Below are 21,556 nucleotides of genomic sequence, written 5' to 3' on the forward strand. Positions count from 1 at the left end.
CAGCTTCCCGTGATTTGACAAAGCATGTTTTGCGGTTAAACGATGAGTTATCTTAGTTCGAGAAGGTTCTTGTGCCAATTATGGATGTTTGCATCATAAATTCATGAAGGTTTCTAATCACTATGTCAACAAAAAAAAATATACATATATATTAGGAAAAATTTATCATGTACTCTTTTAAAATAGATGTACCGATGCATCCTATTTGTTTTGGTATCAAAATAATTTTTTAGTCAAACTTTTTCTCATGGTCATGTATGTTTGTTAAATTTTAAGAAATTTGGAAAAATTTAACACACTAAAAACATGGTTCAAACAATATGTTACACACGTAGCTATTTTATTTTATACGGGTGTAGAATAGAATATTCGAACACTACTTTCTATATTTTAAATTATTTTGAATTTCTTAGACTTTTATAGAATATCTTAAATAACTATAACGTACACGAATATAAAAAAAATTGGACTGAATTTTTTTTCTGAATGCCGAAACAGTAGAGGGTGTATCAATGGATTTCCCTCTCAAGAGGGTGCATTGTAACAACACCCTATAAATTATATAAAATAAAAATTATTAAAATGAGAGTGTATATATATAAGTTTTTGGGGTGCAAATAAAACTCTGGTTGAGAAAGGAGGGTATTAAAAATAGTTATTTGCATATTTATCCCTTAAAATCTAACACGAATTTGCTTTATAGTCCTTAAAACTTAAAAAATGGCAATCTGAATCAAGGGTAAATACTATTTTCGACCCTATATTTTGAAAAAGTTATAAATTGGACCCTCTATTTTGTTAAATAATAAAATCAACCCTGTATTTTTCAAATGGTACAAATATGACCATGAACTAATTTTTTGTCAAAATAAAACTTAATAATAATCTGATCTAGAGGCGTTATGACAAAACTGGTTAAATTTTCTACATCTATATGTAGGGGTGTGCATAAATCATCCAATCCAATTACAACCGACTGCTAAACATTAGATATCCCATTGTAATTAGATCAGATTGGATGTTATTTTTGAATATCCAATTGGATCGGATCGAATGTTGGATAGGGTGTCCAAAAATCCAGTACATCCAACATCTAATTGAACTAATTAGTATTTTTATTTAAGTTGGATGAGTAATTAGATTTTATATTGCTATATGTAGAATATACATGCATATATAAAAATTAACATTAAAATTTTCCCTTTTTTTCTTGGATTGGATGTATCCAATCTAATCCAATATATACTAGACCCATAATATTGAATCCGATCCGATCCAAAAAATACTAAGTCTAAAATATTGAATAAACCCAAATTAAATCAATAAATATATATGAAACACATCTAATGGATATAATCGATTCAATCCAACATCCAATGGATGTTGGATCGATTGGATGACTGATCAGATCGGATGGTAAAATCTAATATCTAATAAATAATTGGATCGGATCTGGATAGTCTTAAAAATATTGGATGTGGTCCAATGAATACCCCTATTTATTCGTGTTAAGAATTGTCTTTAAGTTAGTTATATTAAATTAAAATTGTCGAAAATTGAGCTCAGAGTCTTATTTGTACTATTTTAAAAAATATAGGATCTATTTTATTATTTAATAAAATAGAGGGTTCAATCTATAAATTTTGTAAAATATAATATTTAAAATAGTATTACCGTTGTTGCATTTTAAATTATTTGTAACAGATAGAAAAAAGTAGAAACTTAAACTTAATATAATTTATTTAGTGTAATGTATGCATTTCATATATAACCTTAACCTCTATTTGAATGTCAAATAAAAAACAAAAAAGAAAGTAAGAGAATTTTACAATGGAAGGTTTAAAGTGAGAAAAAAAGACAAAAGTGAGAGATTTGAAAGTTAAAAGGGGAAAGTGAAATTTTGTTATTTGTCATTTTGCATTGTGGGTTGTATTCGTATCGTAGCGTGGGTAGCTGGGCAGTGTCGTTTTCACAGATCATGTTGTCGCTTCTTGTATAATTTCTCATTTATTACCCAATTTCAATTACCCTACCATATATATACTATATACTGTGTTGTCTTAGTTAATTTTAATATTATTGTCGTATCTCTCATGCCATTGCTTCCTCTAATTGTCGTTTTTTGTTTTAGCGGTGATCTATTGACACTTGACAATTGACATGTCATCATGCTTCTCATTTTATTATGATTACTTAATCTTTTACTATATTTATATGGTGATAAGCATTAGTGAGTGGTAATAATATGGTAGAATATTTAACATATGATATGAATATTTAGAACGGTAATTTGTGGCCATAATATTTAAGTATAATGAGGTCGGTCTTGAGTTAAAATGAGTTATAGATAAATTTTTTTTATTGGCTCTTACTATAATGATAAATTGTTTTTTTAAAAATTATTAAAAAAATATGTATATTTTTTAAAAGATATTGTTTTATTTGGGCCCCTAAAATGAGTGAGCCATAGGGGCAGGCTTAACTCGCCTATTGGTTCTAATTTATGTTATTTTTGAGTATTTTAATTTGTTTAATTTTAAGCTTTAATTTGTTGTGTTTTTAGGTTTAGTTTATAAAGAGGAAAGTGAAGAAGTTGAAGAAAAATAGTGTAAAAGATTAAGATTTAGTTGAAGTTTTGTCATTAGTGTGGCAAAAGAACAGTCCGTAGAATATTTTTGAATATTTGGTGCAATCAGAATTTTTAAAATTGAAGAATTGAAGAAATTGGAGTAAATTCATGGCATGAAAATTTCAATGCCAGTGCGTTCTTGTGCTAAAAATGGATAGAAAAGGCGAATTTCAAGAGAAATTGGCAGGCTTCGATATTGGGAAGTCAATGTCGAGACATGGTGTGAAGAGGCTTCACTGCCCGAAAATGGGCCACTTAGGCCACGACTTTGGGAAGGCTATGTCGCGACCCGCTTGTGTAAATTAGGCATTGTTCTTGCGTGATTTGACGGATTTGGAGGTAGAAAGCGGCTGAAAAATACTATCACCATTGTTTATCAACGGGTTTTTTTCTTCTTCTTTTTATTGCATGTTCTAATTAGTTTTAATCAATTGTTCACAATAACAATGAGTAGTTAATTTTTAATTAGGGGTGTTAATGGATACTACTTGATATTTCTCTATGGTTCTAATACAATTCTAATTCTTTTTTAATTTCTCATTTGCATCTATTTTATTTATACTTAATCCTTATAATTATTTGATTACCAATTATTTATTTATGATTTTAATACAAAATTTGAAAAGTGAATATTGATTATGCTATACAGTGAAATAAACATAGATTTCGATATTGGACAAAAGTACCTATATGATCTATGTAACAATTATGATTTTTTCGTTTAATGCAAATCATATGTATAATTTACCACAAAAGTATATATAGGAGATCTTGTCATATGATTTAGATTCTATATGTCCTAATAAGAATATAGATTGAATTTTAATCCGCTATCACATGAAATTGAAAGAGTAATTAGATTGTATTTTATCATAGAAAGTTGATGCTAATTTCCTATATTTCTAAATCATTGTTATTTCCTTCTTTTACTTATATGTTTATTTCTATTATTTTTGCTATTTTCAACATTTAATTATTTATTTGCTAAATAAAAATAAAGATTTAATTATTTGATACTTCATTACAGTATTTGTAGGATCGACTTCACTCACGTAAGTTTACATATTAAAATTTTAACAACATATAAGTTCGAACGTACTTAAATACTTAAATTTTTCATGATAATATAGTTTGTGTTAATACTTAGTTGCAATAATATCGAAGTACCTTTAGGTATATTTGAGTATCGTATTCGTATATTATGGTAATATATATAAGCTAGTTTATCCTGAGAAACAAAGTGATTGATGCTCTTCAAGTTGTGCACTCGACAACTTGAAGATGAGTTGAGATAAGCTTAGTTACATTACATGATATAATACTACAAAGAAAAAAACCTTGCCTGAGAATATTTTATCCACGTATGGGCAGGTTGGGCTGATCAATTATATTTTGGGCCTTAGGCAAGCTTAGAATATGGGCTTAGACTAGACCCTTATATAGCCCACACAAATTTATGCGCAGTCATACATACATATGAGATAATTTCAAAAAAAAAAAAAAAATACATAAACAACCAAAAAATTGTAAAAATAAAGTTCTATGAAGTTTCAAATATTTTTACAGTTTTTTAGATTTTATTTACATAAAACACAGGTTTATGTAATATCCAGATTAAAATAGTATTTAATTTTTTTTTTCTCTCCTTGGGATATTAATTGTGTGAGGATAATTATCTTATATATTTGTGTTGTTAGTGAGTTGAGATTGTTGCTTAGATTATTGTACCAATTTTCTAGAGAGAGTTAAAGTTATATTAACTACGAAAGTAAAATATTATGGTATTTTCATCAGTACGTAATCGTTTAATTAAAGCCCGATATGAAAGTCCATTAAGTTTTCTTTATAATATATTTATTTGATTTAAATAATTGTATAAGTGGTATTAAATAATATTATTATTTAATTAATGTGAGAAAATTCGTAAGTTTAGAGAAATTTGCAGGTTTAAAAAACTGTTTTACTAAAACGACCATATCTGGAGTTTTATAACTCCGATTGGGGTGATTCCAGTGGCGTTGGAAAGATAATTAAAAGATCTATAAATTTTGTAGAAATAGCTATATCATAATTCGTAATTTTTCTAGGTCAAAATTAAGTCCTAAAATTACGAGATTTAGAGCTTATAATTTAAACTTTAAAGTAGGATATTTATTTATTTAATAATTTATCATATTATTATTGTTATTATGTTAATATTATTATTATTCATAAAACTAAAGCTAATAAGATTCAGAATAGTATAGGTTTCATTAACCCTAAAATTATATCGTTCTATTCTTCCCACCTATTTGAGCAAGACTAACCCTAAAAATTTTCAAGTCATCTTTCCATTACATCCTTAGCCAAATCTATACCACTCTTCACTCTCATCTTTGATCACCATCATCTTATGTCTATCGATCCAAGTAGCTTGATGTATTTGAGGTAAGAAACTCTACATTAACTTATTTATTGATCACAATAGGAGAATTTTCGTAGGTCTCCTTTTCTTATTTTTCAGAATGAAACATGTCTCAGTAAAACTGTCATATCTCTTTAAATACTCATCTGATTCTCGCAATCTTGGTGTCTATAGAAAGCTTATTAAATTTCCTATAATTCTTATGAAGAAAGATTTTACAGAATCGAAATTTATCTATGTCAAAAATTAGTATTTTTACGCTGTTTGTTGTAAATCGTTTTTCATATTTTCTATATAAGTTGTTTCAGTAAAATCCGAATATCTCTCTGAATAATGATCCGATTCTAGCGATCTTGGTACTGTTGAAGAGATAATTCAATTTTCCAAATGTTTTATGAAGAAACCATTCACTAATTATTGATTATTCTAAGTCAAAATTATTGTTTTATTGCTGTAGTTCGAAATCCATTTGTTTCAGGATTTCTAGAAAACTGTTTCGGTATAATATCTATATCTCTTACGTTATAACTCCGATTTTAAAGATTTTAGTGTCATTAGAAAGGGAATTTGATTTTCTAAAACTTTTATGAAGAGAGTATTCTCTGATTTGGAATATTTCAGTATCAAAACTTTGTATTTTCGATGTCTCCTGTGATTCGTTACTCCATATTCCTTCTCAGAAATAGTTTCAGTAAAACTATCATAACTCCCTCAGTTTTAATCCATTTTTAATGATCTATATATCGTTGGAAAGATAATTAAATTTCCTATAATTTTTATGAAGGAAACTTTTACTGAATTCGTGTAGTTATTGGTCAAAAATAGTATTCTTTCTGCTGTACTGTAAGAGTACGAATTTTAATATTAGGGCCTTGACCCATGTCTTATTATAGGTAGTAGTGACGAGATAACAACTCTTAAGCAGCGGGATTTGAGGTAAGGAAATTAGATAGTTTTGTATGTGTTTATCTGCATAAATTTAATCTTTATGTATTGAAATATGATTTATGATTTGTTATTATGAATATGTATATGGTACTGAGAATGTGTGGTATGGACACAATATGAGGTTGTGAATTGATACATAAATTATGGTTGTATGACTTGTATATGTTGTATGTTGTATTTGTATGTTTTAGGTTGTATGTTGTATGATGTATTTGTATCTTGCATGTTGTATGATGTATTTGTATCTTGCATGTTGTATGATGTATTTGTATCTTGCATGTTGTATGTTGTATGGTGTATGGTTTATGTTGTATGTTATATGTTGTATGCTAACGTCTCAGGTAAAGTGAGGGACCATGGTGGGGTATGATACGGGATAAGGCCGTTGAATGTAGAGATACCCTACCCTACATTTTACTGAGTCGTGTATGAGATTGTTATGGTGGGTATGATACAGTGATGTTACTGTTGAATATAGAGATACCCTATCCTATAACAATGGTAGGGCTGCATAGGCCCATGTTATTATGTGGGCAGATTAGGCCCAGGATATTGTAGGGTCAGGCTAGGCCCGGGTTATGTAAGTAATGGCTATGATATGCCAATGTTGTGATAATGACATTATTATTTATAGTATTGATATGATTATGTTATGAGTATGATATTGGAGTTATGATCTCTGTATATGTGTACGGTGTGAACAAATAATATAGACTTGTATGATAAAGGTTTCCATATGTACAGTTATTTGGTTATAGTTATAAAAGAGCATGTATGATATTGCTAAAACTTAATAAATACATTAATGGTATGTGTGATATTATATGGTATTGTTTGATAAGCATTTCCTTACTGAGCTTTTAGCTCACCCCCCTTACTTTCCCCCTACAGGTATTAGACAGGGAAGTATGTATAGTGAGCAGGGTCGGTTCGTACGTATACTGTGAGCGGCTACGGGCGGACAAACGATCTAGAACGCCGGTGGTGCCTTAGTTTTATTTTAAGCAGTTGATAAATCTAACACAGTGGAAATGCATTATTTAAAATTATTTACTTACTGTATCTTGTTTTACAAATGAAGGATCCTTCTCTGTTGCATTTTGATTTTTTTTTAAATCCACTGTTGTATTTAAATTATTTTTTTTATCTTTTCAAATTATGCATGAAAATAGTATTTTTGTAAAATAAGGCAAAATATCGGGGCGTTACAGTTTTGGTGCATTTTTTATGTTATTTTATTATTGTTTTCTTGTTATTTTCATGTATTTTTTTTTATTTTTTTATTTTTTTGTATTTTTATAAAATACCGTAAAAAATATATAAAAAAAATGTTAAACGTAAAAATGTAAATTTTTTATAAAAATTAGTATTTTATATAATTATTCCTATTATATTAGTGAATTAATAATGATATTGCATGGTTTTTTGACGTCCATAATTAAATCTTTGAAAGAAGAGTAGCCACCATTCTCGAATTTAAAGCACTTGAGATCATAAGAGCATTTGTTTCTACAAGTGTGATGGGTAGCTGCATTTGAAGTGCCCAATTTAGGTTGTGAAAACATTGCTTTAGCCTCCATTTCATGTGAAGCTAAATGACCGACAAAAATGTGATCTTCTTTTGGTAGCGTGTAAACTCCGTGTGTTTGAAGTAGGGGACAAACCCTGACACTGTGGGATTCTGTGTCTAGACGGTTCTGCATAAGGTTATATATCTGGAAGCTAACTTGAGAGCTTCTTCGATTGTCCATCTATGAATAGCCCCACGAGGGTATCTAAATTGGTCTTGATGGACTCTTTGTCTTCTAGGCTGAACAACATCTCCCTGACCGAAGTGGTTCGGCCTTGTTAAGTTGGTGAGCTGAACTCACGTGGAACTAGCCAGCGTGATATTACCAGTGGGCTGAATTGCTATCATGCTCGGGCTGAATTACATAAGGCACTATTTTTTGTAAGAAAATTACATTTTTATGTTTAATGAATTTTTTTTTTACATTTTTATAGTTTTTCGTAAAAACAATACAAAAATAATAAGAAAACTACATAAAAGTAACATCTAAATAAAATCAAAACAACAATAAAAAATAATATACATATAACAAAAAATCAACATCAAATTAACATGAATACAACATTAAAAAACAATATTTTCTGTTAATAAAATCAAAAAATTCGTAAAAATATTTAAAATTCTGTGAAAAATCGTATTTTTGTAATTTCTTTATTGTTTTTGTGTATTTGTAAAATTATCCCTTTTAGAATTGGACATGTTACCACCCCATAAACACAGATAAGAATATATATGTATATATTTATTTATATGCATTTGTGTAGGCTATGTATTTAGTGTTGACAATATTAACATTATTGGGTTGGAGAGAGGAGCTAGGTAGGGTTTTGTGCATTGTAATAATATTAACACAAAAATAGGAACCTTAATTAACTAGTAGTGAGTAGTATTATTAAATTTTTGGCCTCAAAATATAACGTATATATATTATTTTGTTAATTTTCATTATTTGAGTAATAACAACCTCTCTCTACTAATTAAGCTAGCTTAATAATCAATGGTTGGATATGGCAAAACGTCAAGAAGTCAAACTTGGGCAACTTATATATATATATGTGCTTTTTCCAATATATAGTACGTTTAATTCATTATTATTGGCCTGGTGTTATATATATAATTACAAGTTTGACTATATATTTTGGAGGACAATTATATATTTTGTCTAGTACTGGCGAAACAAATAAGACATGCAAAGAATATATATATATTCTTATAAATTTAGTAGCTAGAATATGAAAACTATTGAAGTAGTCATGACTGATGAGGTTGGAATATTGGATGGTATATCTCAGAGTACCAATAAATTATAAAGAAAAAGATAAGAGAGACAGATGAGAAAAATATGGTACAAAAGCAGCCCAATTAGTTTGGCCACCGAATTCAAAAGCTTATATAATCAATTCCAATTTGACCTTTTTACCAATAATAATATGAAAAGAGATCATGAGATGATGATCCATCCATATTTATATCTTTTTAAATTATCAAAAAAAAAAAAAAAATGAAGAGATCCTTAACAAAATTAAAATATTAAATATTTAAGAACATTCCACAACTATTCAGATCTGATGATCGAGTCCATATATTATATAACAGCATCTGTGTGTGACTGTCCTTACAAAAATTCTTATACCTTGCTGTGTTTTCTTAAATCATACCAATTTTCCACTATAATTTTTTCAAATATATTGACCAGTGATTACATTATTTTTTTGTTGGTTTTTCCTTTTTAGTATTATTTATACATAGATGAGATTTATATGGTGCATTATGTAATTTTGAATATTAATTTATAATGCACATATATGTACCAGCTAGGTCTTATAATTACCATATTTTATGTATATATATATTTCTGATATAAATCGAGCCATTAATTAATTTGTTATACGAAAACCTAAATACCCTATTGCACTGTACAAAAAAGTAATGATAATAATAATACTAAAACATATATTTATATAAGCAGGACATATATATATAGTAGGTGAAACGTAGACATTAATAATTAATTATGGATTGGAACATATGGTGATTCAAAGTATAGGAGAAGGAGATTTCAGTAAGCTACAAAAGATACAAAGTTATTAACAGTTCATTTTGTAGAAAAGTAAGGGTTGAATTGAAACTTATAGAGAATAGATAATTAATATATTATTTTCATTAGTATTCTCTACTTTCCTCTTTTATTATTTTATTATTATTTTTTTTATAAAAAAAATAACAAAGTGATTTATTTGAATATATAATAAGCTATATATATGAAATTGACTGTCAATTCTTACCGTATGAGAAAGGCAATTGAGATTTTTCTACCATTCAATATAATATGTTAAAATGCAAATAAATATATATATATATAGGAGAGTGATTCAAGTGATATGTTCTGCTATATTTGGTTTTGTGATAAAATCTCATGTATCTTATCTTACAATTTTATTATGGTATCAGAGCTAAACTATTCAATCCAAATCTAATAATTGGTTCAAAAAGACAAGCCAAAAAGAGTCTTTTGTGATCCGTTGTGAGTCAAAAGTGCTGCCGGTCTAAAAAGATAAGCCAAAATTAAAACCGCTTATGATCCGTTGTGTCAATAGTACCGCGGCCGTCCAAGATTAGTGAGCAAAAACTAGCCATCATCTTTAAGAAATGTTAGAGTACTGCATTATTACTAAGTGTAGAAATATAACACCATTTATAAAATGCATAAGATACTCATTTTATTGCTAATTAAATTTTAAGATGGAACCCTATACATCTTATTTTACAATTTCTTACACTACTAGAGAAAAAAGAAAAAAGGGTTTTGTCTTCAGTTTTTGTCGCTTGATTATCGCTTATATGGGATCTCAAGAATACCTTTTCATTATTCATGAGTAACTAATTTTTGAAAGTGTACGTATTTGAATTAGTCCTATAATTGTTAATGTGTGAAAGTAAATTGTCTTATATAAAATGTGCTACCCCTTTTATGGACAATTAGTTTTGAAATAAAATCCTATGCAACTTATTCCAAATTTATTGAAAAAAAAAGATAATTACATAAAACACAATTTTTATATTTTTACGTTTAAATTTTTTATATATATATATTTACGATTTTTGATATAAACAACACGAAAATAACAATAAAATTACATAAAAATAATAAGAAAATAATATTAAAACAATAATAAAAAATAACATACAAATAACAAAAAATCAATAATAAATTAACAAGAGTACAACATAAAAAGACAGTACTTTTTTAAATAAAATATTTGTAATTTTTTTTAAATTATTTTTTGTGTATTTATGAAATAATCCCTTAAACAATATCAGTTTCAATCACATGAAAAAAAAAACCTTAAAGAAATAGAGTCCCCAATTAAAGTGACATACATTCCGCTTGAATCATATATATAGAGATATATATATGTATATATCTCGTGTACGTATAATATGTATACTTCTATAATTATAGCATATCAAGAAAATTGATTATTTATGGAGATCCTTCATGATCACCACTCTTGAATCATAAATACGTAATACGTTCATTGAAAATAATCACCAAAAAAAAAAAAAGACCATGTTTAAATTAAATCCAAAAGATCAATATGGAAAAAAATATATATTTCTAATCTAAAACCATCTCTTATTTTGCACAATATATGTTACAAATATTAATATATACAGTACGGTACCACTATGCACTCAGACATACTCATATATATGGGTAGTGCATGGATATATATATTTATATATATATATATATATATTCCAGCGAAAAAAAAAAGAGTATATATAATTTAGGTTTGGGGATTAATTTGTAAGTGAGATATTCATCATTAATATCAGGATATAATTAAAAGGAAAGAAAATTTGCAAAAAAAATCTGATTATTCTACTTACAATAATATTGTGTAGCTAATAAGAAGTAAGATATATATATATATATTAGCTTATAAAAACAAAAAAGAAAAACAGAAGTTATTTATAAATTAAGTACTCTAATTAACACATCTTAATTAGTAGCTACACGCACAACGAATAACTGATCTTCTATGTATAAATAATTATATATAAGTATATAACTGTATGAGGTGATCATCATTTGATGATAGATCGATCTGAGTTAGATCACGCCATTGCTTCAAATGATTACGTACGTGCCATATATATATATATATATATATATATATATTTAACACATGATCACCTATATTATACATATATATCATCATCATCATAGAAATGTATTTTTTTTTTTTTGGGAGGGAAAATTCCAGGAAACTCTTTCTAATAATGTAATAACCCAATATCCAAATCGAAATTGCGACAACTACATCAACCAGAAAGATATATATTATCTATATAATGGCATTCAGTTAATTAATAATGCCAGTTATATATTCTCCATTTCATCATGATCATACTTATAACAAGAATACTAATATCTCGACTAATATTAAAACAATAATTTACATAAAAATTTCACACAACAGAGATGTGAAAAAAGCAATAATTAATAATATATAAATAATAATGAGATAAAACATTGTGAAGGGAATATATAATTGCAATATATATCAATTAATATATATATAGACCCTAATAATAATTATAATGTGTATATATGTATATATAAGTAGGTAGAATACATATCTTATATAATATTTTGATCAAGGATCTTGCTTGCTGTGATGACGATTAAATGATGGAACTAAATCTTGCAATAAGCCAAAATCAGGAACCTGATGAAGCTGCTGCCGATATTGATGATGATGATGAGTAGTATTAAGGTTTGAATATAACATGGAATTATTACTTGGAGCCTCACCTTGATGATGAATAATATGATCATGATTATTAAGATTATGATGTTGTTGTTGGTGTTGATGAATGTTACTAATATTATTATTATTATTAGTAATTGGAAGAAACTGAGTGAAGAAGTCATGAGGCAAGTTATTAGGCGATAATGTCCCAGCTGAGGCCAAAAAAGAAGGCGATAACATGGCGGCCGCGTTGCCACGCAGGGTCGCCGGACAGTGGTGGTTGTGTTGTCCTTCGTATGTCGTGATCACGATCGACGGATCTTGGAATGACCTTTCCACCCTTTTCTTTACTGTGCATCTTTGAGTGGTGCATCTATAATAGCTTCTGAAAAATAAATAGAAAAAAAAAAAGTTCATTTAAGAAATTAATAATTCAACCAAAATTGAGCATGGGATCAATCATTTTGTACTTACAAAGAGAAGTAATATATATCTATTTATTTATTTTTGAAGAAAAATTAAATTTTTGTTAACCAGACATAGTTTATTATATGCTGAATCAACAATAATTAAATACATTTATAATAGGGCTAAGATAGATGATCATGATGCATATATACTTAGTAACTAAGGGCTTTTATTACTTATTATTAGATAGATGAGTAGAGCTAGGTCTTAATGCAAATAATTATTTCCTTATATAAATGTTTTTAAGTATATATAGTTTATATGCATGGTCTTTCATTTTATGTACTTAGCTTGAAATTTGGTTAATTATTGAGCATTATTAACAAATAATGCTAGTACGTTTGCAACCCCATATATCTATAGCTGCAGAACACACAAATTGGAAATTATATATATAATAATAACATCTAATAGTACTACTGTCATTATTATAACTAACCAATAATAAGATATATATATATACTAATTGTTGTCTAAACCATACATACACATAAATTTAGACACAAACATTTTTTGTTTTTTGAAACAAATTTAGACACAAACATTAATTGAACACATACATATATTATATATAAATAAATATTGGAAATGATATATAATATTAATTAGTAATTAAGAAAAATATATAACCTTGGATATGGACTATTTTTGACTGCTTTCTGTCCATACTTTCTCCATCTGTATCCATCTTCAAGATGATCAATCTCACTCTTAGTCAAGAAAGCAAAACGTGGTTCCCTCGGCTTTTTCTCTTTCTTTTTAGTCTTACACGACCTATATTTATATATATATATATATATATATAATACATACAAATAGTACAGTCACACACAAACCCCAATTTTCAACAAAAATTATTCCAATTATATAACTAAATAATTATTTAATTAAGATCACATGATCAATTCAATTAATTCCATATTTGACATGATATATATGACAACTACTGTACTACCCAAAATTTTCACTCAATTATTACTCCTTAGACATTATTTTATAAAATGTATCGAAACAAAAAGTTAATTAGGGTTTCACCACAATCCACAACTATACCCTAAAACAAATCAATGTATGTATATATCAAAATTATATGTAATCAAATCAATAATTAACTAAATTAAAAGAAAAGATTGAAAAAAAAAAAAACTTACACTTTTTTTGCTGTCTTTTCTTCATCATCAGATCCTTTAACCTTATTATTATTATCTTCCTCGTCTTCTTCTTCATCTTCATCATTTTCCTTCTTATTATTATTACTCTTACCGGAATCTTCCTCAGGGCCAGCTGTCACAGTAGTGGCGGCCCCGTCGTTAGAAGAGGAGGCAGATATGGAGGAATTAGGTGTGGAAGGATTCTCACTTGTCCCCACGGATTGATGATCTGCCTTTACGGGATTTGTACAGAACAGTTGCGCGTTGTGATTATCATTATTAGGAGTTGTAGTAGTACTAGTGTCGATGATGTCGTGTTGATGATGATTATTATTATCTAAGATTTGGGAAACGACGTCGGATGATGATGGCGCAGAACAGGAGATGTCGAAAGCTCTAGAGAGAGTGTTGTATTGATCCATGGAGCTACCGTTGAGACAGTCGGTGTAGCTAGTAATATTACTAGTATTATTACTCATCATCAAGTAATTATTATTATTATTATTATTATTCGAATTAATATTAGGAATATTATTGTACATAATTGAGGAGCTTTGATTGTTGTTGTTGTTGTTCATCAGGAATGGGAATAATAAGCTACTGCAAGATCGACCGTCGATCTCGTAGTTGAAAGGATCGTACGGTCGATATGGATCGTGATGATGATGATGATTATTACTTTCTTGGACATTATCTGACATTGAAATATAGAGAAGAAAGAACAAGAACAAAGAAAAATTGGACAAAACCCCCCAAAATTGAAATTGAGAAAGAAAGAAAGAGAGAGAGAATTGAAAATTGAGCTTTTAGGTTAGAGAGAGAGAGAAAGAGATGGATTTTGTTGTTTTGATGGGTTTCAAGATTAGGAGAGAGGAAGTTTTCAAAACGGTATCTTTCTAATATAGCATACCACCTTTGGGTCACTTTAGTCTGCTTTTGCCCTTTATTTATTTTTATTTTTCTTAGTTTTATAGTTTGTTTGTGTAATTAACCCTATTCCCCATTCACAAATCACTATTCACTAATCACTAATCACTAATCTCACTAATCACTATAGTAGTAGTAGAGTCCTACTATACTATACTGCTATTGCTGGACTCAATTCTTAATTATTATTTCTTGCACAGTTTTAATTATTATTGATATATTGTACAAATTGGTGGTCCCTAATCTAATAATAATCCTTCTTAATTAATTAATTAATTAAATTAAATTTATATAAATATAACTCTTTTATCGTTATAGTGTATTATATTCATAATAATAAGCACTGAAATGACTTCGGATAAGATTTTCTCACCAACTACATAATATATTGAATTAACATAACAGAGACTACAATGACTAATTCACACAATCCCAATTCTTAATTAATTATAATAAATAATCTTCCATCAATTAAATATGCAAAACAAATCTTGACCGTTCCATATATATATATTTAATTTTTTTATTGTAAAATATAAAATAATAATAATAATAATAATAAAAAAGCTCTTGGATCAGAGTGGGGAAAGTGAGTCTGAGAAAATGGAGGAAGAGTGGTCTAAGTTGTTAAGAAATTAAAAAAAAAAAAAAAAAGTTATTGATTTATTATTGTTGGGCTTCGTCCAACTTTACGGTTGTTAACAGAGGAGTTACACGTGTCAAGGATTGGGCACCGTCATTTGACCGTAAGTGGCACGTGGGAAAGAAAGGGCAAGTTCCGTTTTCCCACGCCTATGTGTTGCTGATTCTAGTTCAACGTCATCTCTCGGCCGTTACTACCATACCCCTAAATTTTAGGGCTACTATCATCTTCCTCCTCCTCCTCCTCCTCACGTTACTATTTTATTTTATTTTATTTATTTTTTAAATAATAATAGTAATAATAATAATATTAAAAGGTGAAGCACAACAACAACCTCTCTAAGCTATAATAATAAGCCTACTTTTGGCGGGGTTTCTATTATTTTTGTTAATTAATAATCAATTTTGTTACTTTATTGTTTCGTGATTTGTGGAGGTGATCACTGGGCTTTAATTAACTTTTCTTTCATATCTTTTGTTTTACATGAGGATTACCGTAGAATTACCAGTAACACAAAAAAAAAAAAAAAAAAAAACAAGAAAATTACTAAAATGTATTATTGTGTCTTACAGTCTTCTCGGTGTCATACTGTGTTCTTTTATTGTATAATTAAGTATCGAGTATCATATAACTTAATAAAATAATTTTAGAGACTTATAGAAAATATTGAGCATTATTGGCACTCTATAATAATATGTTGATATTAAACTTATAGTTTTTTGTATTTTTATTTAAGAGTAGTAAATTGTTTTAATTTTTTTGAATAATTTAAAAAAAATAGTTTAAATAATTTATTTTATACGTTTATAAAATAATAATAATTTTTTTTGAACAGTTTAAAAAAAATTAAGATTTAAATAATTTATTTTATACATATAAAATAATAATAAAAAATTACTCATGAAACTGACTATTTGTACCTTATTTTCAACACGTTAATATTCTTTTTTTAAAAAAAAAAAATTGCGAGATATTGTAAGAGAAATGCTAAAAGGGCGTGCTATTAGTGCGTATAGCACCCTCGTGTCATATCGCTATTTTATATAATTTAATGTGATAGCTTTTAAAAAATATACTTGTAATCAATCGTAAGACACTATTTCTAAGCGATGCTAAGTACTATTGATGCTCAATAATGCTCATAGCCTGAATAACTACGGTGCACACCGTTGTATAAAAAAATTAAAATAAAATTATTTGAATATTAATTGAAAATACAAATAGGTGTATCAATATACACCATTTTTCAGGATCCACCATAGAATTTCTCATTATTAATATATATCTTGTTAAATTTTTTTGAACTTGAATGGTTAATTCTTTCTTTTATTATTCATTTGTGTATTTATATTTAATTTATTAATTAACGTACCCCTCTACATGAACCAAGTTAAAGATGAGTATGTATGAATGAGAAATATTTAATAATAACAATTTTGTAAACCTTATTTATGTATATAAGTTTTCATATTATTTGATTGAGACCAATTAATACCCTTTCTCTTTCATCGTTTATTCATATCTGCTTCCTTGGTAGTTTGTATACATATACAAATGTAAAAAATAATAATGAAACACAAAAATGAAATGTATAATATATTAGAAATAATAAAATGTTATTATAATATCTATCCAAATTTGGTTTGGTGATGAGTTATATTATACCTTATTAAAACATGAAAAGTAATCACCAACAATTATATTATTTGTGGTCTCTAATCAGCCAAAATAGAATAAAGGCCAGTTTTAATTTTTTTCCTTAAATCATGGGAGATTTAAATTCTTAATTAATTAGAGGGAAGTATATTAATATATATGTATATATATTGGTGATTGAAAATTCCTACCCGTATGGTCCTTTTCCAAAACCTTGGATTAAATTGATGTGACAATTCTTGTATTAAAGCATTAGCTTGAAATAATGGCAATATCATATTTTGCATGATCATATATATATATATTATTATATATCAATTCGTATGTATATATAGATGTATAGATGCATGTATGTATTTATATATTGATATATATATATGTGTGGATGAGATTTATTGCTCTTTAAAAATTATTGGATTAATAAACTATCACTCTCTTACACCCTATTCCTCTTTGGACCCCATCTATATATATATAATCACCCAAGAATGGAGTCCAAATAAACACGAAAGCTATATGTGTGCTTCTCTTTCTTTTTACCCTAAATATATCAACAAGATTTTATTGTATACAACATGGTTTCATTCACTATTTTGTACTATTTCTCATATATATATTTGCTTTTGTATGTTAAATTATAAATAAGAAAGGTACAATATATTGTTTTGTTTTGTATTTTGCACATAATTTTTTTTTGTTAATTTATTTTATATATATATTTACATATTCATCATCATAACAAAGAGTGATGGCATTCGTCACTATACTATTCTTACGTATTTAAATATAAAATTACTTTTAGTGACATATATACATATATATAAAAAGTAGTGATCGATGATATGATGATCAAAAGGTGAAATGAAGTTAGATTCTATTGCTTGATTTTTGTTGCCCATAAGTTTATGTATGCTCTAATAAGGGAACTGCATCAATATATATAAATATATATACATATGTATATATAAAGCCACTTTATATAAGTTTCTTTATTATTACCACTTCTTAAGCTATTTCACATCATCACATGTGTATTGAGATACCCATTTTAATCTATTTTAAAAGTGGTCGAGACTATAGTGTGTCATCTCAATTCAGTCAATTATTTTTAAATCATAGATCAAAAATTGGTAAAATAATAATAATATAATATAAAAAAAAACAGTATATGCAAACAAATAATAACAAATTATTTTATATTTCTTTTAAAAAAATATATATTCAATGTCACTTCTCTTTTGTTATTTTCTGAAGGGCTGTATTCAATTAAAAAGTTATTTAATTTTTTTATATACTTGCAAGTTTGGTATATATACATAATTATGACAACTATATATACGTACAATATGATTGTGAAATATGATTATTATTAAAGAAGGAATTTAAATCAAATTAATTAGATCATTTAATTGAAAGGTCCGTGATATCTATATTGAAGAAGATATTAATTATAACATTAACTCGATCCCTATATATATGTATGTGTGTATATGTATATATATACTTTTTATTATAAATGATACATATGATTCATATATAGCTTTTTAGAGGAAAATTCTTTCTAGATTTGCATATCACGACATTATATACGTTTTATACTTTATTTATTAATTAGTTTGGTATATAAGCAATATATATTAATAATAATAATAATAATAATAATGGAAGAGGGGCATCTCCAACCCCATATATGATATAATATAATTAAGACTTTGCTTTCACACACACAACCCATGATTTTTGAATCCTCCTAAAAGCAATTGATTTCACAAAAAAACCAGTACCAATTATGGTCCTTTTGGTTAAATTTATACTATTAATTGTTTATATATATATGACTTAAAGTAAAATTTGTATATTATTTATTTATTTTTTGTGTTTGTTGGACAATTAATTAATATATTGTTTAATAGTTGAATAAAAATAATTTTTGAAGTAATTAGATTTCACATAACTTTGATTAATTAGAAACATTAATTCTTATCTGTTAGTGTGTGTGCTGGATATATGGGTTCGGGAAGTAGTGGATGGGTAGAGGAGTTATATCTCAGCAATATATATGCAACAGTTCAGATAGAGGATATATATATATATATATATATATATATATATATATATTTATATGAGGGTGGGTGGGGTGATCGTTGACAGATGGTGCCTTGATATTATGCAATAATATTCTTTTGTATCTTGTAGAAATATGTGAAACAACTTCAAACAAATTTGTTTCTTTATTAAATTTATCATGAAATCAATATTCAATGAGTTATTGTAATGCCTTACTAATTTATAGAGTGTTTTTTTAATTATTATTCACTTCTATGCTAATTAAAAAATTTATTACAATTATAGTAAATAAACATAAAGTTGTACAATTTCGCTTAGCGACCATCTGTTTTGAAGATTCGAACACTCTAACTCTAAGTCTAATTGCCTCGATGTGTACAATCTTCATTCAGTTTTAAATTCATTGTTGCTGAGCCTTTGTTTTGCCTTTACCTACACGCATGTACGTAACTATATATTAAGAAAATGAGAATTACCTTATATATTCTTTTTTTAACTTTTTCTTTTTTAAATTTACAGTTTGGGTTTCTAAAATGGTTTCTCTCCAGTGGTTTCTATGTGGATTGCTATACGATTTTTTGTTGCGATTTAGGTTGCAGTGCTAGTTACAATAGGGGTTCTTATGTAGAATTCCGTAAAAGATGTAAACAAAACTGTTTTAAGTGTAAAAATGAATAAGACTCTTAAGAAAATCATAAACATAAACATACAACCAGACCGTAACTAGGCACCCATACACCTAATTATGATTCTATCCCGCGTCCGATGCATATAAGTCTCGAACGTTCATACAAAAGTACGATTGATCATAACATCAATATATGCTCGATACTCTAGTCGTACTGATGTGATAGTACTATTAATCCTACTTAACCATGGTGCCAAACATATATCCATTACTGATATGTTAACTGATAGGCAACCGTAAACATGTATACATGTATATTATTATACTAATTTTATCTTGATTTCGAATTCAAATGTATTGGTCAACCTGAGTGGAAACTGCTAATCGATGATTTAAAGGCCCTAAGTCACAATTTACGTAAAACTAGTAAGTAACTTGCTAGCTCACTTTTGGGGACTTAAAATTAAAAATAAAAGTTTCCCTGTCGATAAATAGCGTGGCAATACTCTAAATATCGATAAAATATAAAAACAAGGGCTTCCAAAATTGCTAAAACCGGTGAACCGAATTCCCAAAATAGCGAACCGTTTTCTGGGATTATGCTTGGAGAAATAATTCACCATTTTTGAAAAATATATAGAACCGTTTTTTTTACAGGAAACACAAAGCTACTCCCAAGTTCAATTCTACTCCAAATCGAACCAAAACCTCCAAAAACACTTATAAACATCATAAATAATATATTCCAATAAGAAATAATATTAGAATCAAGTTTTTCCATTGATGGGCTAAAATTTGAGTTCATAATAAACTCAAACTTAGCTAACCAACACGAAAGTCCTTAAGTACACTAACTAAACCAATTTCAAACAACTCAAAATTAACTTAAAAAAAACAATCCCTAAACACCCTAAGCTCATACAAAACACAATTCATAAAATTACAAGCTTAACCAAACTTTTAAAATGAAATGTCAAAGAGAAAATAGTCTAGGGTTTACCTTAGGGGTAAAACTCTTCTAGCTACAATGAGTTCTTGCTGAACAAAACTTGATTTTGGTCTGAAAAGGATGATAGATTCGCTAGTTTAGCCTTGGGTTTCTTTGGCTGAACAAGAAAAAAAGGAAAGAGAGAAAGATAATGTTTGTATTTTTGATTTTGTGGATAATGACTAATTGACACCTTGGAATAAACTCTAGAATTTCACACTAATTCCAATAATAAATTCTAAGGTAAATAAGTATTTTTTTTAACTTCACTAAGAAGTAACTTTTAACTTAGGGGTAAAATAGTTCAAACCATAATCCAGATAAAATCCCGACAATCTAAATATCTAACTTTGTTGCCCTGTTAATTTTAAGATACTCAACCGTATCTAAGTGACTCTAATGACCAAATCATCGTATTTCACTGTTGTTTTTTATCAAGAAAAAAAACTTCATTAATCAACTCAACAAGATACAACCAAATGAACTTCTTCAAAGAGAAGCAACAAGAGCAACTAACTAATAATTACAAGTCAATCTTTGAAGTAAATTTTTCTCCAGTCTTGTCCCTTTCCTATCTTTTATCAAGTAAAACCTATATTTCACATCACTTTTAATTTTGTTCACTATACAATTAACAGAATTAGAGAAATGGGAAAATAAATAATTATTTCGATTCCTCCAATAATTATTTCGATTCCTCCAATGTAATACCCGGTA

At 27.5% G+C, this 21,556-nt stretch overlaps 1 protein-coding gene across 1 annotated transcript; it reads right to left on the reverse strand.

Annotated features, from left to right (window-relative positions):
* Positions 1-11,880: 11,880 nt before the first annotated feature.
* On the reverse strand, positions 11,881-14,978 carry LOC115701027 (WRKY transcription factor 71). Its single transcript, XM_030628711.2, has 3 exons — positions 13,931-14,978; positions 13,410-13,553; positions 11,881-12,696 (listed from the first exon to the last, which is right to left on the reverse strand). Exons 1-3 carry the CDS (start codon positions 14,629-14,631, stop codon positions 12,216-12,218), a joined length of 1,326 nt encoding a protein of 441 aa, XP_030484571.2. The 5' UTR covers positions 14,632-14,978; the 3' UTR covers positions 11,881-12,215.
* Between the last annotated feature and the right edge of the window lie 6,578 nt (positions 14,979-21,556).

Source organism: Cannabis sativa, chromosome 8 (genome assembly GCF_029168945.1).
Source record: "Cannabis sativa cultivar Pink pepper isolate KNU-18-1 chromosome 8, ASM2916894v1, whole genome shotgun sequence".
NCBI classification, from domain to species: Eukaryota; Viridiplantae; Streptophyta; class Magnoliopsida; order Rosales; family Cannabaceae; genus Cannabis; species Cannabis sativa.